We start from the raw sequence: 25,226 nt of genomic DNA, 5'->3' as shown, positions 1-25,226 counted from the left end.
TCTTCTGCCATCCTTTTAATAACATTTGAATAAATGTTTAAATTAATATGAATCGTATAATGACAAGCATTTCTGAAGGTCAAAGTTTATTTGCCTAAAATAATCTTAAGTTAATTGGCCATTTCATGTACATAAACTAATGAAATACTACATACACAAATATACATGTGCCTTATATCCTCATCACAGCAATCCTAAACAAAACCCACCTGTTTCAAACCAAAGTTATATTTTGAAAACACATTATCATTCATCAATGCTGAAACAAGGATGGAAATAAAAATAAAAAGTCAAATTAAGGTATTGTGTCTTCCTGTGTATATTTAGTTAAATCTGCATCGATGGTTTGTGATGAGTTTCAGTTCCAGAAACCAACACACTTTATTTCTGAGCACTTTTAGTTTTTGGTTATAATTGATTTAACTCGCACTGGTTACCCATCAGTTTATCTTAAGTCGTTTGTTAGTCGTCTCCTGGTTTACGTCATCCTGCTCTCTCTTGTCTCCTCTGCCCGTCTCCTCAGGTCTGTGGTTCGCTGACGACTCTCCATCGCATGGAAGCTCAGCTATTTTCTTCATTTCCCTCCTTTCTCTCCTCTCCTCCATCTCTTCGATCTCGTCCGCAAACAAAACCTTCAGAGGCCGAATGAGGCGCGGGAGAATCTGAAAATCTCCAAATCGGATCTGTGATGGAAAAATCAATCAACACATTTACATTTCCACTTGAATTAAACTCAACATTTCTCGGTAAAGATCGAGGACTGAATTTAATTGATTCAACTCATTTAAATTCAGTCTAGGGTTGCAAAACGATTAATCACGACTAATTGGTTGCAGAATAAAAGTTTTTGTTTACATCATATATGTGTGTATGCCTGTTTGTGTATTTATTTACATATACATAGTTATTAAACACAGTACACACACATATATATATATATATATGATGTAAACAAAAACTTATTCTGCAAACGATTAGTCGCGATTAATCGTTATGCAGCCCTAATTCAGTCCAAGTAAATATTTGATATTTTGGCATTTCTCACCCTCATATGATCGAAGGAGATACCGACTTTACTGTTGAAGTCATCGCTGAAGAGAGGGATCTTAGCGTAGCGCTGACTGAAGTGATTCAACACAATGAACTCAGCGTTCATCTTCATACCGATATCAATGGCCTGTGATGTGGTGCTGGGGTTACAGACAATTACAAACAGCATCACTGACAGAAACATTATTATTGATCATTAATGTACAACAAAATTCTGAAATCTGCATATAAACCAATAACACAATGAGTATCAGTAAATTGTGGGTCTGATCCAATCTCAAAACCTTTACAGTGGGATTTTTTTTTTTTTAAATATATGATATATTATTTCAAACAGTAAATCGGAAAAAAAACACGCTCCAAAGCGCTCTGCTGACAGGAGATGCGCAAACAAGGCATTTATAGACCGTTTCATCGGGCGCAAGTGCTGTGACACGATAAGCGTCTGGTCCGAACTTTTTTGTTTGTTTAATGGTGTGACTAGTTGCTGTAACTAAACTCTTAAACAAATACCTTGTCAAAAATAACAAATGTTTTGGGTTCCTATGTAATCTACGTGTTGTTAATTTTGCGTGTTATATAAATGAACTACTTTGTTGTTATTTATTCTTCGCAGAGTTTAGGGGAAGTTATGTGATGAGCACGAAAGCCGCTTGTTTATGTTGTTACTTCTGAAACCGTCTATACTCACAAGTAACTCGAATAATCGAGTCCAAAACCAACACAAAGTAAAGGAAACAACCCTGGCACTTGTAATGTTACAGCTAAATATAAGTACATGAATAATCTGTCTTTATTAAACATTATCATTTCATTAACGTTTTATAACATTGTTATTGTTTGGACAGAATCGCATTTAGGTCATTTTCGGATGCGAAGCCACGTGTGCAGTTACAAAAATTGCTGTGCACACCATGCAAAAATTAGATATTTTTGCCGCGCACACCAATCACTAATCAGGTATAAACATGCACATAGCACAAGAGTTTATTACATAAAAAGTTAATAATTTTTTGTTTGTTTGTTTTTTTATTATAATTAAGTCTGTCTTTGTAGTATTTAATTGTTGTAGTTTTTTCATAAAATCAATAATGAACCACATAGTAAACATTTGCTTTCAAGTAAGGGGAAAATCCAGAGGTCTTTTGTTTATTTGTTACACATTGGGTGTATCTCATGTCATAAATCTTTTGAATACTTTTTGTATTATCAGTTTAATTAATATTTAAAAAATTAGTTTTTGCAGGTAAGAAATTGTTTACATTCTGCAGATTTTTCATGCATCCTGATTAACATTAAGAAAAAAATGCACCATTACTCAAAAAAAAGTACATTTGTGGATCAACACCCTTTGTTGCATGCTAAGTCTCAACCAATCACTAACCATAAAATCAAAGACACTAAAAATGCTGGGTTATTTTAACCCTTGCTGGGTAAATATTGGACATAACATACCGACGGGTTTAAAACTACCCAGTGTTGGATTGTTTCAACCTAACTGCTGGTTTATAACAACCTATCAACTTACCAGCGGTCAGCATGGGTTAAAAAACAACCCAGCATTTTTTTTAGGGTGAAGATGATTGGTTGATAAATCATATTCAATAGTCTAAATAAATATCTAACTAATAACTTCCTATATAAATAAAACGAGGTCTCATTAAAATGCTTGTTTAGTTTCTGTTTTTATTCCTAATTTGAAATAATGACCCTGAATTTCAGCAGCTGAAACTGAGCTCCTCACACATCCTTCAGCCTCATTCAGACGATCAATTCCTCACTGAAACACAAATGAATCGCACACCAAACCTCAAATCGATCCTCACAGAAACTCTGAGTGTTATTTAGCTTTTAAATGGAAAAGGGTGTGAAAGTGGGACACGATCGAGTTAAGCCGGAGATCAGGGGTTTGTGGAGACCACACAGAACTCAATCAATGTTCAATATAAGAGGAGAATCTCCAAACTTCATACGAAACCTGCTTCAGATGTGTCCTCTCATCAGGAAACATATTAGCCACAACAGACCGCTTTTATCTCACAAGACTGTACAGGTTTCAGTATATTTAGCTCAGTGTTTTGTTATCTGGCTACTAGTACAGTCCCTGTATCATGTTAACTGTATAACTGATGATGATGATAAAAAAGGGTCATAGTTACCCCCAATGACTTTCTTTGCTCCTTTGAACAACTGTTGTTTACTGGATACAATGAGCTTCATTATAATGTTAAAGTGTAATGAAATAACTAATGGCGTATATTAGGGCTACAACTAGGGCTGGGCGATTTTGCCAGATTTTTTCCAATTACTGTAAGTCGAATTTACATTTTGACTTGATTTTAATTCTATTTAAATCAGGGAATTGAGATTCTAACTGGAAGTTCATTACAGTCAAAATGAAACGGTGCAGACATCATCTGATTACCCAGCAGGGTTTTTCTGCAATGAAAATGAAACGGCAGCCGTCCAGGCAAAATTTCGGAAATCCAAAACCAATTAGGCTTTATTATTTATGCACTTTTGTTATGTGTACGCTGTGGGAGAAATAATAAAGAGTGCCGTTATCCCTCTTCATGTGCGTTCCCACCATAGACTGTAACAAATATGGACGTAGTGTCCGTGATGTCACCCATAGGTTTCTGAAGATCATTTTTGAAGCTTAAAGTTGGCGTTGCCTGCCGTCGCCGTCTTGCCCGCGCGTCACCACGCATCACTTGCAGATATCCAAAAAATGGGTAAAGAGGCGGGACATGGGTGAAGCTGCAGTGGTTGGCTGCTGAAACCACGCCCGCCTAGCTCGATTCTAGTGACCACAGTGGCTGTTCAGCTGTCACTCAAGTGGCCACGCCCTTAATTATGCAGAAGTTTAAGGCTTAATATCATTTAAATGGATGAGTTACAACCCCCCCCCCCCCCACAGTTGTCATGAAGGGCAAAATTAGCTATACAGACCAAAAACACTTTTTGCGCCAGGCTGTAGACATATTATTTTCTACTGTAAAGTTGGGCATTTTAACATGGAGGTCTATAGGGATTGACTCCCTTTTGGAGCCAGCCTCAAGTGGCCAGTCGATGAATTGCAGTTTAAGTCACTTCAGTATTGACTTCATCAGAGAGATCGGAAGGTTGCCCCTCGGTTCCCACGTGAGCCCTCCCTAGATAAAATGTTTGTGATATTGCCCATCCCTAGCTGCAACTAATGTTTTTTCATAATCAAGATTATTTTTTTCTTGATTAATCGACTAATCAGACTAAATAAATATTTAAATGTCAAAAAATATATATATAAACAAAACATTTTGAGTCTACAGGTATCTTCTGGTGAATACATTTTTGCCACAAATTAATAAAATTACTTTAATCTTTAACTTTAGACCTTGATGAGAATAAAAATTATTCGTTATTAACAAAATAAATAAGCCATTATGATATAACTATGATAAAGCCTACATGGTTGCGCTGTTACAGTAATAAAAACCTGGATTTCCCCCTTACTTTAAAACAGATGTTTAGTACTATTTATTTTTATAAAAAACCTAACAACAATTAAACAAATACAAACTCACTTATATTAAAGTACGAAATTAAACCTTTATTAACCAGTGTTCTTTTGCGCTTTTGCTTCCGTTGCGCAGCGAGAAGAAGAAATGCTTGATAAACATTGACGGTGGTGCAGGAGCACGTGACATCACAGACCAACTACTTGATAATGAAATTTGAAAGGTCATAATCGATTATTATCGATAAGGTGTTGCAAATACCATATATTTTAAGTGTCCTGAAATAGGGTGCACGATACTTAGGTTGGGGTGTGTGATAAAGTGCTATTATATACAATGTGTGGTACAATAATGCTTTTGGTTTGTAAAATCATTATCGATTGCTAAAATATGTACATATTACATTTTTCTGATCACTGATCATCTTCTACAGTGTCAGAGCACACAAAGGCACTAACATTCGTGTCCCAGTCTATACATAACCTTAAAATTATTTTTGCATAATATTGCCATATGAAAATCTGCAATATTTTTGTAATTTCAATGTATATTGCAGCCCTATCCTGAACGCATATGAACAAGTTTAATGAAAAACATTTGATGAAAGTCTTGAGCCGTACCTCTTTCCCTCTGTGCCTAAACTTCCTAAAACGTGCATAAACAATGAAGTTTACTTTCAAATATTGCTTTTAAACCAGAATGCATTATTAATATCTATAAAATAATAATCTAGTAAACTTGTTTGTTTATTTTAATATTTGTTTGTGTTTTTATGTTTATGTTGTTTTTTAAATTTGTTTTAACAAAACCCGTTTTTTTTTTCATTCAAGACATTCAACATTTTGTTTCCTTTTGATACTTAAGAAAATCTTGTCACAGTCCAATCCCATCAAAACCAGAAAACCAAAAACAAAACTTCTAAAAAAAAAAAAATGAAAGCCATCAGTTGTTAAACAACACAAGGGTAAGGTATTAAAAAAAAAGGTGAGTACATAAGGGGAAATGTTTCATTTTGCGATGAGTTTATCATTAATGCACAGTTTCCAAATTGGGATTTGCAGACCCCTGGTGGTTCGTGGGGGAATTGCAGGGGGTTCGTGAGTTGATTAAAAATTATTTATTACAATTAAATAAATAATTAAAAAATAAAAAATAAATAAAACACTAACAAAATATATATTTTATTGGTTTAATCTGCATGTCATGTGACCATAACACAACTCTGCAATATATCAGAAAACTCAGAACTTATGCAAAATGGACAGATATGTGTAATAATACCAATAAAAAAATATTTCCTGATGAAGGTCCAATAACAGGTAATAATAACAATAACTATGTTAAATATTCTGATAGTAACTTTAAAATGAATGAAAAATAAATGTGGAAATATTTACTTAAAATATCAGGGGGTACTTACATAAATAATGTAGGTCAAAGGGGGTTCAGCTGACAAAAAGTTTGAAAATGCACCCGTGTCTGTGTGCTAAAATGTGTGTGTGTGTGTGTGTGTGTGTGTGTGTGTGTGTGTGTGTGTGTGTGTGTTGATGTACCTGTGTCTTTTCTCTAACGCCTCCTCCTCCATCCCATCTTCCAGTGTGGCTTCATGAATCAGAAGTGTTGCATTTTTTCCTGGGAACAAACCATCACACCATGAGATGAATCACAAACACCAAACACAGATAAATGAGAGTGATACTGTAAAAACCTCATCCACACACACTTTATTTTCCCTCTAGAAATCAATCACGAGAACTCCTGCGGCCCAACAACTGCTGAGACAACAAAAGCTTTGTCCTAAAGATCAAAAGAAATCAAGTCCAGTTTTCTGAAAGGGGATTCAGACTAAACATCCTCCCTTAAGAATCATTAAACCGGATTCAGTGACTCTAAGTGATCGATGACATCACTGATAAAGACAGGAAGCAGCATTTAAACACCGCATTCATTCATATTGATCTGTGAGCATTACACTACAATGATTCATTCACATTTACACAGACTCTTTACTGATCAACTAATGAAGGTTTTATGATGATGATGATGACTTGTAAATGTTAAATGTTCATTTAACTTTGAACAAAATGTTGCCAGTAAATAACATAAATTTAAATCTACGGTAAATTACCGGCAACCCAGCTGCAACAACATTGTAATTTCTACGGAATTTTTTTACAGTGTAGTAATTGACATTTACCATATTGTCACTGATTATAAGACGATCCCCCTTTTCATAGCGTGGAAAAATTATTTTTCAAATACCAACTCGTGTCTTTTATAAAGAAAATGTTTTAATTTAAAAAATACTTTTCATAAATCAAAAGGGACAAGTTTGGTTCCCCACATTCTTTAATACTTTGGCATACCCTACCATATATAACCTACAGTGCATTTGAATTTAATAACAAATGGCCTGTTGTCCATCTCATAACATGTAGCCTATTAATATTTCATTAACAGTAGAAGTCTGTCTTACTGTAAACAACTGTAGTTAATTAGGTTGCTTCAGCCCAACTTGTTTATGTGTATTTGGCGCCACCTGCCGCATTTTAGTGGATGTACAGTATGATTGACATGAAATTTAAGTTTACATCCAACTCGAATATATGACAATATATGACAACATTGTTTATTGAGAGGCATTTCTGTGAAAAAAAAAAATATTTGGGACAATACGGTATATGATAATATCTAATATCATACCTTAATAAACCTGAATTTCATTGACAGAGTCACATATTATTAAATTATGGTTAAAATCATAGTCAATATAGTTTGATATGTGATTCAGCAGAGATGTGCATGTGTGTGTTACATACCTATATTAACGAGAGCCTCGCAGGGCATCGTATCTCCAGAAAACACAAGCTGCCAACCCGACTGATGCGTCAAACTGCAGGCAAACGCGTTCTTACAATGACGAACTAAACACGTCCGAAACTACAAAAACACACACAAAAACACACATGCTTTACTAAATGGGTTCTGTACATGGTAATGACATATCATGAGCCTCGAACATGACATGCAAAAGACCGCTGGAAAACAGACCAATCTCAACATAACATAGACTGTGACATTACGCCCCAACATTAAATAACGCATTAAATTAAGTACAGTGTTGTTACTAGGGATGGGCATTCGATTACATTTTTTTAGTCGATTGTCGGGAGAATTAACGATCGACTATCGATTAATCATTAATATTTTTATAATGAAAAAATAATTATTTAACTTTTATAATTAAAAAATGTTACATATATGAACATATATGCGCTTGAATATGCGGTGCTCTAAAGCAGCGGAACCTGCAGCTGCGAGCCGCATTCTTAAACAAAGACCTCATTTGTTCCAAAAAATCATGACCTCTTCATGATTATTTTTTTGAAATCAAAACGGAAGGTCACAGATAACGGAGTATGGTGTCAAATATTGCACCCTGGTGGAAAATTTTTGAATTGCTGCCACACAGTGAAATTCATTTAATTGCTTCAAGACCCACGCTACGCTAGGCAACGCAACCTGCATTAGATTAAAAAAAGTATTCGATTAATCAATAACAAATTAACGTCATCGACTAAATTCTTAACGATCAATTATCGATCGTCGATTAATCATGCCCATCCCTAGTTGTTACAAGGCTAAAAACAAAGTTGTTACTGCTGAGTTAGCGCTATATGCTAGTTAATGCTATATACTAGTTAATGCTACATTAGGGATGGGCAATAAATTGCATGTGATTGTCATTGCGCATCTCGTTAGTAAAGCCGGATCCTTGATTAGAAGTAAATCGCCATCAGCTGCTTTCAGATGGAGCGGCATTTACTACACAAAGCCGTAGTTCACTGATAATCAGGACAATTTCGCATTAATTATTGCGGACACATTGCCTGCAATATGTATGCGATATGGACCAGCTTGTCAGCGAACTACGACTTTGGTCTGGTGTTAGCCAGGCTAGCTTTCAGATGGAGCGCCATTTACTACACAGTCTCATAGAGAATGAGATGTGGTCTGGGAACCACATGTTCATTTTCTCGTATTTGATGTGTAGTTTACGAACCCCCAGAGCCGTTTATTGGGCGCTACAAATGTCAAAAACGTCTGTACGTAGCTCATAGCCAATCAGTGTGTAACATAGACATCATCATCTTGCTGCTCCTTCCCCGTTCTGTGATTGGTTCCCTACTATAGGTCCATAGTTTCCATGCTAGACTTGCAGTGTGAATAAAATTGCACGCAAGGCAGCATGGGGAAAATCAGGTTATCTGAAAGCAGCTGATGGCGATTTACTTTTAATTTAGGAACCAGCTTTACTGACGAGATGTGCATGATATCGCATGCAAATTATCGCCCACCCCTATGATATATGCTAGCATTTAGGTTGAAGTTCTACTATTGACGTTACAGTTACGTTTTGCAGGTCCATACTGAAAAAAAACCCACAAACCTACCACTCAGAAATGTCCATTAACAATCTCCAAATAATTGATAATTACACAAAATTTCTATCTACGTCTAATACAAGCTGAAACTAATAAGGTTTGTTTGCTTTAAGAGCTACCAGCTATAGACTGACATGAGTCGTACTGTGAAACAGCCAATCAGAGCAGAGCTCAACATTATTATTCATGACCCTTCCAAATAAGGTAATAAAAGCCCTTTTCTTTATAGAGAGAAATCAGAGGGTTGTAAATAAATATTTAAAACATTTCTAAGGTATTTTTATCACTTAATAAAGCCACATATCTTTTATGTAGACATCAGAGAACAATTGAACATTATTTTAATGCATTCTTTGGCATCCTTAAGATTTGAAACTGATACAGAAGAACTAACTTAGTCTTATGTTAATCAGTTAACAAGGCAAAGTTTCAGTCTGATCCAATAACCTCAAATAAACCAAATTTTAGGCAATATATTTTCCATCAGTCACTATTATTGGGGCGAACACATTAGACTTTGAGCATGCAAATATTTTTCAGACGTCGCTGTGAATAAGAGTGCAAGAAAATATCGATATGTGTGTGCATCAAGATATTTTAATTGATGATACTGCATCGATTCTTAAAAACGCAATATAGATTTTTTGTCTGTTTGTTTGAATCATACAAGAGTCATGGCACTTGTTCGTTTTAAGTTTACATCCAATCACTAGATAGCAGTCTTCTTATTTCTAAACTACAAGAGTGACAGAAAGTACTTGCCAAGGTTTGCATATGGTGTTGTGTTCTTGGTGACAGCTTTCCTAAAATGATATCCTATCCATTCCCAAAATAAGAAATATCGCAATATACCGCCTGCTTTAAAAAAAAAAAAAGTATCGTATCACCAGATTCCTGCTGATACACGGCCCTAGCTGCGAATATGGAAGGGGAGCACTTTACCCATCTTTGCTTCTCAGTTAAGAAAGGTCACGCCGTGACTTACCAATACTCTTTTCGCAGGTAAGAGTTCGTCAGACTTGAACAGTGAACTACGGCTCTTTGTAGTAAATGCCGGTCAATCTGAAAGCAGCTACTACTAGTCAATGAACCGGCTTTACTGAAGAGATGTGTGACAATCGTATGCGATTTATCATACAGCCCTAATTTTCGGTCTGATGCATTCACATGCAGATAAATGGAAGTCAATGGTTTAGATTCATACAGACCTTGAGTAGATCGTTCTTCTTCAGCACGGCCTGAATGAAGGATTTGGTTTTGACTTTCGGCGTCTCTGCGCCGTCACACAAGAACTTTGATGGGATAATACTGAAAGCATCAAAAACAAACAAACATGCTCAAAAAACATCACAGACATAAACAGGAAGGAGAAAGATGAAGATAAAATCAAGTCGTACTTTATATGGCTGAGTATCTCCTGGCAATAGTCGTGGTATTGGTTTAACCAGGTCATAACCTGGACAGGTGCGATCAGGTACACGGGACTGAACGCTTTACCTAAATGTTTCTACAGACAACACAATGTAATTATTACATATACAACTGTATATTAAACAATAACAAAATGTATCTAAGAAAATTAACAAAGTACAAACCAATGCTCTCTCTCGCTCCAGTAATAAATGAATCAAACCCTGAGTGGACCAAAAAAATAAAGAAACATCAGTAAGTCATGACAATCACAAATAAACACAATTTTAAATAAAAAAGAAATAAAAATATTATTAATGAATAGTAATATGAAATCTAGCAAATAGTTGTAACAAAAATGTGGATTTTTATACAAAAATATCTAAATGCTGAGATCAACCAATCACGGAGCAGTATTCCAGAGAGCCCTGTAATGGTTTATGATAAACAGGCAGGTGATTATGATGACCTCACCGTGTGATGATCCGCATGCAGGTGAGACACAAAGATGGTGGAGAGTTTTGAGAGGATCTCATCCACATCATCGCCATAGTGACGACACAACTGACCGAACGTCCCCTCACCACAATCCAACAGAAGAGACTGAGATGAGCTGAAGAGCAGAGAGAGGATCAGTCATGCACAGACGCACAATAAACACAACTACATCTGCAGGGTTATATAACACAAACAGTGTGTGGTGATTTTACCACCTTTGAGGGGTGTTGGTGTAACTGCGACAAATGGCATGAGAACACTGCAATATTGCACAAATGATTTAAAGGTACACTGTGTAGATCTTTAGCGACATCTAGCGGTGAGATTGTGAATTGCAACCAACAGCTCAGTCCACAGCTCACCCCTCCCTTTCGAAACGCAGAGAGAAGCTACGGTAGCCACCACAGGACAAACACGACAAAGCGGAAAAAAACCCCACCACCAGCTGAAAAATTGGTTCTTGAAAACAATTGGAAACAATTGAAAACATACGCTTCCCCATTAGTTTTTCGATGTGTTCAACACCGTCGCTGATTATTTTTGATCAATGTCACATTGGCGGTGGCACTAGTCTTCGAGGTGGATCATTTTGATTGGCAGTTTGTCATAGTCACCGGTGCACATGAAGAAAAACAATGACTAAGCAGGCAAATGACAAAAATCAAGAGCGACACACAGAACGCTAATCTTATTCTAATATGTGAATATTTAAATACGGCTCATAAGACATTAAAGATTAATCAGAAATATATGGTATAATATACTGGTAAGCGAGCGCTGCTTTCTTTATGTTTTTTTATATTTTTGTATATAATGATTACCAACTACTGCCACCTGCTGGTACAGAAAGTTATCGCAAGTGATACTTGGCCGCTGTCCACTAGGTGTCAGGGCAACTTTGAACCCAGACGTAGTTAACATGAAGTCAATGTGAGCTGACCTCACCGTCTGCTTTCGTTGGTGTGTCCCTACCCTTAAAAGCCTTAGATGTGGCTCATCCAAACAGATTGTAAGAGACAACGATTCATTTAATAATACCTGATATTCACTAAAGTTCCACTGACGTTTCTGATCTTCATCGGCAGAGACGAGCCGGTGCCCAAAAACAAAATCTCGGGAAACCGTTCAGCTTTAACAGGAAAGAAACACAATAATACAATAAACATCTTGAAATCAGATGAAATCAGCAAAATGATCACATACAGAAAACTGTCTAGATTTCATAATAATGCCTTGAGGTCAAAATTTGATTTGTATCCAGTGCACATGACATTACCAACCATGCTTTTCCAAAACACAACTTTATCCCAATATTAACCATGAACAGCTATAAAAGTTGGTTTAATGCTTCACTAATTACCCTGATGATGAGTAATGTAGTGTTTCTATGTCTCACAATTCTTGATAAAGTTACTCTTCTTTCATCCAACACATTCTCACAGACAGAAAGTGAGATCTACAGATTTCACGTCATCTGAAATGTTTCTTCTAATCCCAAAACTTTCACCCCCGCTGCAGTCAAAATCTCACCAGACACAGAAACAGATGCAGACGACTGAAACCTCCTGCACTCCTCAACCTCCTGTAAGAAATTTGGCACTTCAGTGGCCTCCTTTAAAAACTCTTCAGTGTCACAGGACGGGATGGCATCTCTACACACACACACACAGAAGCAAAAAGAGTAAAAAGAGTATTTCATGTATCGTATATTGTTCCGAATATAAGATTACATTTTTTATGGAAATCCCTCTCAATAAAGATGTTGTCATATATTTGAGCTCTAGAGATGATTATGTCAATCATACTGTACACCTGCAAAAATGTGGTAGGTGGTGCCAAATACACATAAACAAATTGGTCTGAAGCAACCTGATTAACTACAGTCATTTACAGTAAGGCAAAATTCTACTGTTAATGACATATTAATAGGCTATGTGTTTTTCACAATAAGATGGACAGTAGGGTGGTCCGTATTTTTCAAGTTTTAAAAGTTCATGCTTTCACCCCACCATTATGTTTGAATAAATAAAATAAAAATATATTAATAAATATTTAGAGGTTGCTCAGGACCTTTGAAGTTTAACACATTGGCGTATTTTGTGAAACTTTGTGCTAGCATGTATAATTGTTTAATAATATATACTTATGGGCAGCAATGGACTTATTTGAGCATGCTCCATGCAATTAAAACTAATTCCATTTTTGCAAAGGACTTTTGATAGAGATCCGATGCAGAGCGATCTATAAAACATACACGGAGTTCTTTCTCTTTCACGTGAGGCGCTACTTCCGGGTTGTATAAGTTGCGGAAGTGCGGAAAATCTCGTCATTGGCGGGGAAGCATTTTCTCTTAATTGACGAGATATCTCGTCAATGGCGGTGAAAGAGTTAAAAATGGGGAGTCATCTTATATTCGGGACAATACGGCAAGAAGTTGTTTAAATTGTTGAAGCTCTAAAACCGTCACCATCTAAAAATAAATTAACTTAAGGAATGTTACCAGAGAAAATAATACACCTTTTGTAGATAACATTAATCTAGAAACTTTAAAACACAAGCTTTATATTTATGCTATTAAACCCTCTGGTACAGACTTAATACCATAACACCATGATTTCTGTTTGCTTTACTTTAACCATGGGACAACTCTATATTACCATAATTACATCTTACACATGTTTATAGATCTTAACTCAGAATATTACCAGAAAAATCCTTTATAAAAGAGCCAATAAGCTGAACTAACCTTTGCCACTCCAGTTTGGGCCGAAGTTGAAACTTTAGCAGACATTCGGCTCTGACATTCGAAACATGAAGAGACGCCGGAGACTCCTACAACACACAGAAATATTACACACATTAAATAAATGGTAACACTTCACAATCAAGTTGTATTTGTTCACATTAGTTAATGCATTACATAAACATGAACTAATAATAAACAACATTTCAACATCATTTATTAATATTAGTTCAGTTTAAAATCAAACATTGAAACATTTGTTAATGCACCATAACTGTATTAACATTAACTAACATGAACAAAGATCATTAATGCTGAAAAATGATCATTCTTGCTACGTAATGCATTAACTAATGTTTACTAATATAACCTTATTGTAAATTGCTACCAAACAAATATTCGTATTAAATACACATTAAATATTTAAATAAATAAAAAACATCAATATTAAATACTTTAGCTTATTAGCTGAATGTCAGTAGTGTAATAGTGAGATGTTGAGAAGTGTTGTTCGTACTTTTGATTTGTAGAGTTTAAGTTGAGGAAAGATGTCAGGATGAATGAGGTTAAGTTGTGTCTGTAGTTTAAGACTGCGAGTGTTGTGTGACGTGAAGCTCTGCTCGTTCATCATCAGATGTTCAGTACTGCTGGGAAACCTGAGAGACAAAAACCATCACATCATGATCTCAATCACAATCTGCAGCTCAGATCATAACATGTTAATCTGTAGATGTACCTCTCCATCCATCTCTTGTACTGATCTGTGTTTAAAACTGATTCTGGTGTCATGTGAACCACAAGAGCGGCCGCGTCCTCAGATCCACCCGTCTGATATCTGTACACACAATGCAAAAAACTCAGTTATTAATTAAAGAAAGACTATTTGAGGTTTTACTTTTAAACTTAACTAGATGTCAACAACCAAAATAAAAATTCTAATTTATTTATGTAGCACTTTTGTTGCATTGTTTCAAAATAGCTATACATGGAAAAACACAGAAAACAGGAATATTATAAAAATATATAGCATAAGTAAAGAATACAATATTTGGTGTCCTCTTAGAAAGATTGTAATCTACTAAAATTGTATAAAGTTTTTCTGAGACTTTAGGATGTTAATTCAATTAAAGACACAATTTGTAGGACTTTCACCACTAGAGGTCACTACTACACAATAACAAAGGTGAAGCTACGTTACGAAAAATTGTATTTCTTTATTTCCAATGTAAAACAAAAAGTTTTAAGATTGTAGCTGGATCATTAAAATAAAAGACTTGCACTTTCTGAAAATGTTTGATGTCCTCAATAAAATGTTTATATACAGGTACCCACACTGCAAAAGATGACTTTCTTAGTTAGTATTTTTGTCTTGTTTTCGGTAAAAAAAATCAAAAAATTCTTATATTAAGAGGTATTTTCTTGATGAGCAAAATGACCTAGGAAAAAAAGTCTAGTTTTTAAACAAAAAAATATAAAATGTAAGAGAATTTGTGCTAAAAAAAAATCTGCCAATGGAATAAGACAAATTTTCTTGAATTTGGTGTTTATGAAAAAAGTAAAGTTATTTCAGGAACATTTTTCAAATTCCATTGGAGATTTTTTTTTGCTTGTTTTAAGCACTAATATACTTAAAGTTTATATTTTTTGACTTCCTAACTTCCTAGGTCATTTTGCTCATCTAGAATTTTTTATTTTTACTGAAAACAAGACAAAAATGCTAAGTAAGAAAGTCATTATTTGCAGTGTAGGACAACCTGTGACGTGATATGTTGTCTAATTATAAATACATTTCGTCTAGCTCAGTTTTTTTTTCCCAGAAGATTTTTAATTTTTAAGAAGACCATGACAATCTGTTCATGACATTTTGTCAGTGGCTTGGTTTCTTTCTCCATAGATTCAAGCTGGGATCTCCCACTACTTTGTAATATCACTGACCTATATATTAAATGTGTCACTTTTGCATATTCATAAAAACAGTATCTCCTCACCTCTGAAGTATCTGATTGGTGCAGAGCGGCTGTATGAACTCATCTGATGGACAGTCGATCACTACAAACACAGGTCCAGGATCAGATGGAGTACACAGCTCCTCAGGTCGAATCTGAAACACACAGCACAGGGTTATAGATGATGCATGTTTAAAAACATTAAAGCAAAGGAATATTCACACCAAAATGTAATAATCTGCATTTGAATCTGGATTATTTATAATAAGAGCTGTTCACTTAATGGATGAAAGATAGAAGGGAATAAACTACACAAATTTCAAAAGTTACCAAATGTATTGTGTTTAAAACGCAATGTATAATTTTAGCCACTAGAGGTCGCTAAACAACAACAATGGCTGCAGCATAATGATGTGGAATGATGGGAGTTGTCATGAATAGATTATGAGAGCCTGGATTTCACAAACCGAATTACATATTCAATTTAGTGCTTTTGTTTAATTGTTTCAAAGCAGCTTTAAATTACATTAATAAAAGCAGGAAAAAAAGTGGCAAAGTACAGTGGCTAAAATAATGACATATGTCCATGTAGCAGCGTCACCTCTTTCCCATCATGTGTTATAGTTTTTCCTCCTTTCAGAGCTTCTATTATGGGTCCAATGGCGGCTGTACCTCTATAGAGAAACCAAAAGACTGAATTAACATAAATGTGTTGTGTTTTATTATTATAAACACACAGATATCACAGACTTACACTGGTAGACCCATCTCTTTAGCCTTCAGTGCCAGGAAGTTTCCTTTCTTTGCATGCAACTAAAAAAAATAATAAGGTTGACACATAACATGTTTGATTAAAAAGTATTAAATATTACCTGGACTTTAAAATGTATTTTAAGCAAATGAGATTCCTGCATTTTATTTGTAAATCAGTATGGTTAATATAAGATTTTTGCTGACCTTACACACATAAGCCACAACGACCGACGAATCTCTAGTAACGTTTCCTCTGCCATCTGTAAAATAAATCACATTTCTGCTTAAACGTTCATTCTGATACAGCCTTTATGAATAAAACGCATAAAAAAACACAAAATATGATGAGATATGAGAAGGTCTGTTAAATAAATGATTTAACTTCTCACCTGGACTCACTGATCTTCTGTTAGATGTTTCAGTCTGATCTTCTTCTGAATCCTCCAGTCTCTTGAGCGCCCCCCGCTGGCCCCCTCCGGTGCTGCTGTTAGGACTACTGCTGCGACCAAAGCTTGGGGACCGCCTGCCACCATCTAACTTACGCTCGGCTTACATAACACACACAAAACATTTCTTCATACAGTAACAGATTAGATCGAGCTTTATAAATGTCTAACATAAATATAAGTTAAACACTCACAGAAAAGAGGAACTTGTGTGACCGTCATTGTGTCGTCTTTATATGGAGGTTCTGTATAAGGTCTGACAGCTATGGACACAAAGATAACTAGATTGTTACGTTTTCTGAATAAATAATTTTTCTAAAACAAATATAAAGCAGAAAGTAGAAATTTAAAAATGATAAGTAACTCTTACCAAGTTTAATGTGATCCAGCGGTCCTGAAAACACTTTTATAGCTTGTAAATATTTCTCCTGAAATAACAGCAGAAACATCAGCATTAAATCTGTTAGATACTGTAGCGTGATTTTAAATACACAGCTCATCTCTGACATCATTTAATATATGAGTGTTTTATGCAAAAGCACATCAGGAACTGAATTTAATTTATGCATTAATAATCATTCATCTTTTGTTAATAATAAATCATGCACTTCTGTTATTTACACAAACACTTTCTCCCACAGAAATCTTGAATGCATGATATATGGGTACACATTATCTGATTTCACATATAAAAGCTTTCTCCCAATATAATAATATACAGCCAATTAAAATAATAATATTGCAAATAATGTGTGAAAAAGTAGCTTTCAATAAATCTTTTTAAAGTGCGTTAATAAATCCAACAACCCCTGTGACTGGGCTACACGTCCATATGTGGTAAGAGGTTTCCAGGTTAATAAACCATTATGAAGCAGTTGTCTCTTTGTTTCTGCAGTTAAAAAGACAAAGTTGGCAGTTCTGGCTATACTTCCATCACTTTTTCATTTCTTTATTTTTATTTAATTTATAGATCACTCAGGTTTATCTGATTTACAGCGGGGAAAATAAGTATTTGACACATCAGCATTTGCCCGAGTGGTTCTTGGCTCTTGAAGCAGCTGATATCAATTAGTACTGATAGGGGCCAGGGTTTCTCTCTCAATACTGACAGATTTCAGATGGCTTTGAGATCTCCTGGCTTTCTATTCCAATTTGCACCTTGTTCTCTTCATTTGTTCAGTACTTATTCCCTGTGTCATTTCGCTTTATTTATTATGACTTAACTTGTATACTTAAATGTTCGGATTTCTTTGTATGAATTCAATATTTGGCTTGATGGCTACATCTGGTGGAAATTCTGTGTCAATAGCCCACTTAGAAATCCCCTTACTGATGTGTCAAATACTTATTTTCCTCACTGTAATTATTTGTGGCTTGTGTTTTGTTCCCCTGCACTTTATGCATTTTGCACAAATGTTCTGCACTTTGTTACTCGACTCTGACTTTTGATTTTGTTGTTTTAATGTTGCGTGCTAACAAATGCAATTTAGCCTAATAAGCTAGGTGTTCTGCATGTCATATTTAAGATCACTTAACTGATTTTTTGACACAGGTATAAAAGTTTTAAAATGTATCGATTCTACTAAGGATAGATACATTAGTAAGTTTTATAAATGAGACCCCTTGTCTGGTCCTCCTCCCATTCAACCCATGCACACACACACATAGATGATTCGACTATCAGTCGACTATAAAAAGATTCGACAATTCTAATTTGAATATGTTAATCCTTAGTCTGGGACACCCCTACCCATAATACAGCACCTGACTTTTGAATACAGATATAATCTCTCTTTCACACACATACCAGTTGTGGCGGTCCAGAGAGAACACACTGAGGTACTCCTGTGTCTTTGAGAGTCAATATCATTCCTGTAAAAAAAATAAAGAGTTGGTCAAACAAAGAATAAAGTAAATATATGAGCTATGACTTAAGTCAGATTCTGACCTGATAAACCTCCTACTGTCTCCCATCTCATTCTGGTGAGGAAAACGTTGTCCAAGCGTGCAATTTTGACTCTGGATACAAAACAAATCACAAAGAAAACAGGTGTTAATATCAGGTTATATTTGTACTGGATTGTGTGTAGGTTTTTATCTTACTTGTGCTCCTGCATGAGTCTCTGTGTTCCTTCACCACAGTTAAATAGATACCTGCAATAAACATGGTCATTTATTAGTAATAGTTTAACACCACATCCATAATATTACATGTCATTGAAAAACAACAGTTTTTGATGCACCTTCAAATTTCATCCTTAATATCATCTAACTAATAAACGTATTGTGCTGACATAATAATTACTATACCTGTTATACTCAAGTGACGTTACCGTATTTATTTGGATATTTATCATACATAATATTGAAATGCCAGTGGTTTATTTGTTGAATCAAATGAGTAATCGCCATATTCACCTGTTATACTCAGAGAAAACATAGAGAGAGGGTCCATTATCTCGACTTCCAGACCCGAGCACCTGCACGTAGACGGTGGAGGGTCCGTGCAGGTCTCCCTGTCTTCGGTTCTCCTTCATCTTCACATGTCGGAGGGTATCTTTAGGAGGTCTGGGCTTTCTGGTGGTTTGTGTGGCCATGAGTCTCACACACTGATACTTTTCAATGCATCCAATTGCTCTACATGTAAATAATGTCCAGCGGAATAAACGCATAATACAGGCGGCTATGATGAGCGGTCTATACAAGCCATGAAGACCCTAAGTAAGAAATGTCACGAGAAATGTGCAGTTTGTGTCTTTGGAGAGAGAGAAGTTGAAGGACTGACACATGTGTGTTGATGACAGACCAGACGCGCTTCCGGCGTGGGATGATGACGTCGAGACTCTCGTAGATTTTTATTTTTCTACTTGAATGTTTTTATTTACAAACAGTAACTTTACTTTAAGTCTTACACAGTTTACGTTACAACCAAATAATAATAATAGTAAAATAAAGAATGAGCAGCAACAATAAAACACATGACAAGAAAATAAGTGCAAGGGTTTAATTATAAAGGAGGAAAATGAATAAGTTGACACAGATAAACAAGGACTTTTCTTTTATGCATTTTTTCCAAAATCTTCTGGATATTAGTACTGGTTAATGGATAAAGGGGTGGTGGTTGTTGATGGTTTTGCTTTTTTAAAGCATATTTTATTGAAATACCCAAAGACAGCTGTGTTCATTTTTATTTGCTTAATAACATTGTAATATTTGCAAAATATTTTATTCATAAATGTAGATTCTTCAAATCTCTTCCACTACTCATTATATTAAAAATGATTTAAAGTATTTTTCCAAAGGCCTTGATAAAATGATATTGTGATATTGACCCTAATTATTTTTCTTGTTACTCTCCATTTAAGTTCATGTAAGTAATGATTTCAAATTTGTATTTATTTTCTTTGTCTTTTCTAAATAATGTATTGGTTATACTGTGTTGAGCCTTTCATTAAAATTTTCTCATGTAGAATAAACACTTTTGCCTTTGTTGTATCTATAATTTTTGTATTCAATAAAAATGAAAGAACTTTGTATTATGCATGCATTTTTTTTTTTTTTTTTTTTTTTTTTGAGAACATCAACAGTTCATTTTTGGAAACATGAGTTGATTTTCAAGAACCACAAATATTATTGTATACAAAATCTACTCTCAGGTTTTCTAGAAATACATGTCATACATAGCAATCTTTTTTTTGTATAAACTTATTTATATTCTTTAAAAACAATTTGGTACTAATTCTAAAATCTGTGTAAAAACATATGCTGGGATATTTATTTATTTAGTTAATAAACATAATTATTTTTATATTTTGTTAACCCTAACACGTGATAATATTGTATTAAACTGCGTGTTTTGTTTAGAAAGTGTATTCATAATTTAGTCGATTATTTATTCTTCATTCTTAATATTGTTTATTTTTTGAGCATGTGCAGATTTAATTTGTTTATTATGATTCATTTTTTACCTCTCCTTTAATTTTTTTATATTTTGTGTTTAAGTCACTGTTTTGTGGAGCAAGTAAAATGTAAATTGAATGCCACTTTTTTGTAATTTTCATGATATTCGTCAATAAAAATAAAAACACAAAAAATTAAATGGTCTGGTGGTAAGCCAATTTTTTTCCATTTTATTAACAAATTTAAGCAATACTGTAATGTGTTGTATAAATGTAAAAATAAAAAAGCTTTTAATATTATCTGCAAATTTTAAATGGACAAATAAACTCAACCGCATCTGGGGGGGACTTCTTTCACAGGCTATATTTATGTTATTGTTTTTTTTTTGGATTATGTAAATCATTTACATGTGTATACTGCTGTTATTTATGTACAATGCATTTTTATAAGTCTTTCTTGTTGTTATATATGTTTATATGCAATAAAAAGCATCATGAATCAACACAAAATCAAACAACTGCATTTCTCCTCTACATTGTCCTTTTATTTGTGTCCCAATCTTGCGCATAAACTTGACATTGTGTACTGCGAAAATATATTTTTTTTAGGTTTCTCATTGCTTTTTATTTGAAAGTGTAATGTGGAAATGAAGACTCGGTCCGTTTCTCAATCTGACGGCTGCATCCTCCGGAGGTCGCATTTCCAGGCTGCATACCATAGATATGTATATAAAGGCTAGATGGCTCAAGGCGGAGTCAGCTGTGTCGTCACTTGGCGGCCATCTTAGGTCAGTGCTGCCATAGTGCTGCTCCCTGCTGCTGTGGACGGAAGGTGAGTGACATACGCCAACTAAAATGCTCGTAACTTGCTGAATTCTTGACGGATTTACAAATGGTTTGTTTTTTTACAAACGTTATTAACGTGGCTATAATTATGGATGCTTTAACATGTTTCATGAATTTTTTATTTATTTTTAGTATACGTATTCAGTGTCATAGCTACATCTTTGACGTTTATAACAAACCAATCCGTTTGAAAATTGGTAAAAAATTAAGCAAGTTATGGTCATTTAAAAGTACCTGCATCATTAAAACTCAATGCTACGAGTGAGCGAGCGCCCTGTCCTAAGATGGCCGCCAAAATGCGGACGTTCAACTCAATTGGCCATCAGCGCGGACGAGCCATCTAGCCTTTATATACATATCTATGCTGCATACGCCATCAATACTGTCTAATTTTGAAATATGAACAATTATAAAGTTGACTATTATTCTGAGTTAATAGTAAATTGTTGTAATATGCCTATAACATTGCGAATATAATGCTCAGTTAACTTAAATAAACCAGGCGTGATGACGTATGCATCCTACATATGGGACCTCCGCAGGCTGCAGCCTTTGGATTGAGCAACGGCCAGCAGGTGTCAGCAGCGGACAGTGCGCATGTCCGGACTCTTATTTAACACTGAAGTCATAAAAATGAATGTTCCGCTTTGTAAACATGAATTTATTATACTATGACGAAAATAACATGTTGTTTCGAATAAATAAAAAATGTTATAATAAAAACAACAGTAATGACCCTGGGCGCGCTTCCGTCGCGGGATAATGACGTCAAGCCCCGCGAAGAAGCAGAATCGCAACTCGCGCGCAGAGGAAACGAAGGAGTGTAAAACTTGATCAAACCGTGTTGACATGGCTCGAGATTTCAAACCTGGAGATCTTATATTCGCTAAAATGAAGGGCTATCCACACTGGCCCGCGAGGATCGACGAGCTTCCGGATGGAGCTGTCAAACCATCCAACGCAAAGTTTCCAATCTTCTTCTTCGGCACTCACGAGACTGCATTTCTGGGCCCTAAAGACATCTTTCCTTATTTACCCAACAAAGACAAATATGGCAAACCCAACAAGAGAAAAGGTTTCAACGAAGGTCTGTGGGAGATTGAAAACAACCCTAAAGCGGAACTGGACGGACCTAAAGTCATGCACACCGAAGCTGCTTCAGATAACGAGCAGAGCGGCTGTGATGTGGACAAAACTCAGGAGAAGAAGAGAAAGCAACCCGAAGACACCACAGATGACACGAGAGGGAAAAAGAAAAAGGTTGGAGATGATCATGATTCAGACACTGAAAACACGAGCCCTGTTTCAAGCCCTTCTGCTGGACAAATCCCATCCCAAAAACGCAGAGGAAGAAAACCCAAAAGCATGCTGCTGCTCCAACAACAACAAACATCAAAGGAGCCACAAGGGGGCCTGACCAACATTCAGACCTTAGATGAAGAAGAGAACAAGAAGACAGAGAGGAGGAAGAAGAAGGACGACAGTAAGGATGATAAAAAGGATCCAGAAGGAAAGAAGAAGAAGCACGACAGCTCTTCAGAGTCCGACAAAGAAACCAAGCAAGTTGCATTGGAGCCACCCGTAGAAACAGACAAACCAGACCAGCAGAAAGATTTAGGAAAAGATGTAAAGAAAGCAGACAAAAGAAAGGAAGTATCTACAGAGTCCAAAATTCTTAAGTTACACGCCGAGATCAAGATATCTTTAAAACTGAATAACCCTGATGTAAAGAAATGTCTGTCTGTGCTGGATGAGCTGAGCTCGCTGCAGGTCACAACACAACATCTTCAGAAACACTGCGAGCTCATAGCCACGCTGAAGAAGATCCGGAGGTTCAAGGCCAGCCAGGACGTGATGGACAAAGCTGCAATGCTGTATAATAAGTTCAAGAGCATGTTCCTGATGGGAGAAGGAGAAGCGGCGCTCAGCCACGTGTTGAATAAAAGTCTTGCTGAACAGAGACAATTCGAAGACGCCAAAAAGGGATCGATGAGAAAAACAGAAGAACCCAAAGAGCAAAGCGACAACAACTCCAATCCTGAGAAGGATGCTGTGGAAGAGAAATCCGGAGAGGATTCCCCGTCTCTGGATAAAAACAATGAGAGCATAGATATGTCATAATAACACAGAAGCTGTTCATTTGATTTTTTTTACCTTTTTATGTCTGTCCAAGGTGTAAACATTTTTAAAGTCACCTGACCACTGGATGTTTCATGTTTTTTTTTTATATTTGCACACCCAAGTGTCTTTTTTTTTTACAAAAGTGCATTCACAAGTAGCAGTTGTTTTAAACTTGTCGTTTTACCAGAGAGCTGCTTGTTGTAATGTGTTATTTTTGCGCATTTCGTTTTATAAACAAGTAGATTTTATATAGCAAAGTATATATAAGGATAAAGCTTAGTAGACAAACCATAAAGAGTGTTATCTTACAAAATGTTAATCGAAATAACTGCATAGTATGCAACTAACATGCTTAACGGTGACTTTGGTGTCTTTGTCACGTTTACATGAGTTAGATGTTTTAGCTTTTGCTCTGCTGCTACACTTTTATTTTGATTCACGTTCAGATTTGTATTTTGGTTTCTTTTAGTGTTCATGCCCATAAGACTGCCATCATGAAACCTGTTTATATAACCTGTGCCATTTTAATAAAGCAGTGTTCGCCTCAAAATATAAAGACTTCTTTCTGTTGCAGATCATTTTTTACTGTTTATACTTTTGCTGTCATGTTAAACGTTCCATAAAGTAGTTGAAAATCATGATTTCCTGTTGTTTGAATGAGTCTGTTTCAATTCTGTTACTGTCTAACTCTTTTACCAATGAAGGGTAACAGTGTGGACAGTATGTAACAGGAAAGATCAACACTGTTACTCTACCTTTGTAACAGAATTGACACTAATTCAGAAGACAGGAAATCATGAAAACACTTTTTACAGGAAAAAAATATATTGTTATTACCTGCAACGATTCCTGATCCATGACTATGAGTAGGGGAGAACGGGGGGGGGGGGGGGGGGGGAGTAAAGCTTTTTGGCTTTGTCTGTATCATTCAAAAAGTATTTAAGTTAGATTAATCATTTTTTTTACACAATCAATCAACACACACATCTCTGCTACAAATAAACACTTAATAGTTTGTTTGTGGGACCTACCATTATCGTACAATTACACCAAAATTGACAGGAGTGCAAACGTTACCCCATAGGTGGGGTTCATTGTAAGAAACGGAGGGTTTGTTGTAACACCTGCTAGAAAATTTGGTTTAAACAAAAAAATTCAATTAAATTCTGTCTATATACTAAAGGTTGATATTGTTTATATATCTGCTTATAATAAATAGATATCCACACATTCATCCATCCATGATCCTTCACCTAACCATCCTTGTATTATCCATCAATGAGTTATTTCCCCTGATATTGTATTAACAGTTATCATTTTGATGAATAGTAATTACAGTGTTTTCATTTCATTATCATTGTATAACTGAGTATTAATTGTAACACTGTGTGACAACTAAACCCGCTGTGTACATTTTTTTTTAATCCCAGCTTTTAGGAGTTGCTGACATGTTTCAAAATGGTGTTATGTTTTAGGTAACAAGACAGGGATTAAAATAAAAGGTTTAACTCAGAAATAAAAAACCATAAGATGAAGAAATTTACTTTTATGCCTCCAAAACACTTTTTG

At 35.4% G+C, this 25,226-nt stretch overlaps 1 protein-coding gene and 1 pseudogene across 1 annotated transcript; one reads left to right on the top strand and one right to left on the bottom strand.

Moving 5' to 3' along the window:
- LOC135768865 (zinc phosphodiesterase ELAC protein 2) lies at positions 1-19,602 on the bottom strand. The gene is made up of 24 exons (XM_065278217.1): positions 19,210-19,602; positions 18,895-18,945; positions 18,740-18,810; positions 18,599-18,663; positions 17,162-17,219; positions 16,986-17,054; positions 16,735-16,893; positions 16,550-16,605; positions 16,347-16,405; positions 16,194-16,266; positions 15,635-15,747; positions 14,383-14,481; positions 14,164-14,302; positions 13,650-13,735; positions 12,434-12,555; positions 11,942-12,032; positions 10,880-11,018; positions 10,591-10,629; positions 10,393-10,502; positions 10,204-10,303; positions 7,370-7,490; positions 6,104-6,182; positions 1,046-1,190; positions 1-683 (listed from the first exon to the last, which is right to left on the bottom strand). The coding sequence occupies exons 1-24, from the start codon at positions 19,461-19,463 to the stop codon at positions 441-443; spliced, it is 2,541 nt and encodes an 846-aa protein (XP_065134289.1). The 5' UTR covers positions 19,464-19,602; the 3' UTR covers positions 1-440.
- A 2,682-nt stretch (positions 19,603-22,284) lies between these two features.
- LOC135768866 (PC4 and SFRS1-interacting protein pseudogene) lies at positions 22,285-23,791 on the top strand (annotated as a pseudogene).
- Positions 23,792-25,226: the final 1,435 nt, after the last annotated feature.

The sequence above is a fragment of the Paramisgurnus dabryanus genome, chromosome 3 (genome assembly GCF_030506205.2).
Source record: "Paramisgurnus dabryanus chromosome 3, PD_genome_1.1, whole genome shotgun sequence".
Classification (NCBI taxonomy): Eukaryota; Metazoa; Chordata; class Actinopteri; order Cypriniformes; family Cobitidae; genus Paramisgurnus; species Paramisgurnus dabryanus.
The sequence above is the reverse complement of the archived record's forward strand: the minus strand, read 5'-3'. Positions and strand labels throughout refer to the sequence as shown.

Excerpts from the sequence above, each read along its gene's own strand:
- LOC135768865 (XM_065278217.1), bottom strand. The coding sequence starts at position 19,463 with ATGCGTTTATTCCGCTGGACATTATTTACATGTAGAGCAATTGGATGC. Across the intron at positions 18,664-18,739 it reads GACAGTAGGAGGTTTATCAG|GAATGATATTGACTCTCAAA; the intron begins GTCAGAATCTGA and ends TTTTTTTTACAG. Across the intron at positions 14,303-14,382 it reads TACAAGAGATGGATGGAGAG|GTTTCCCAGCAGTACTGAAC; the intron begins GTACATCTACAG and ends TTTGTCTCTCAG.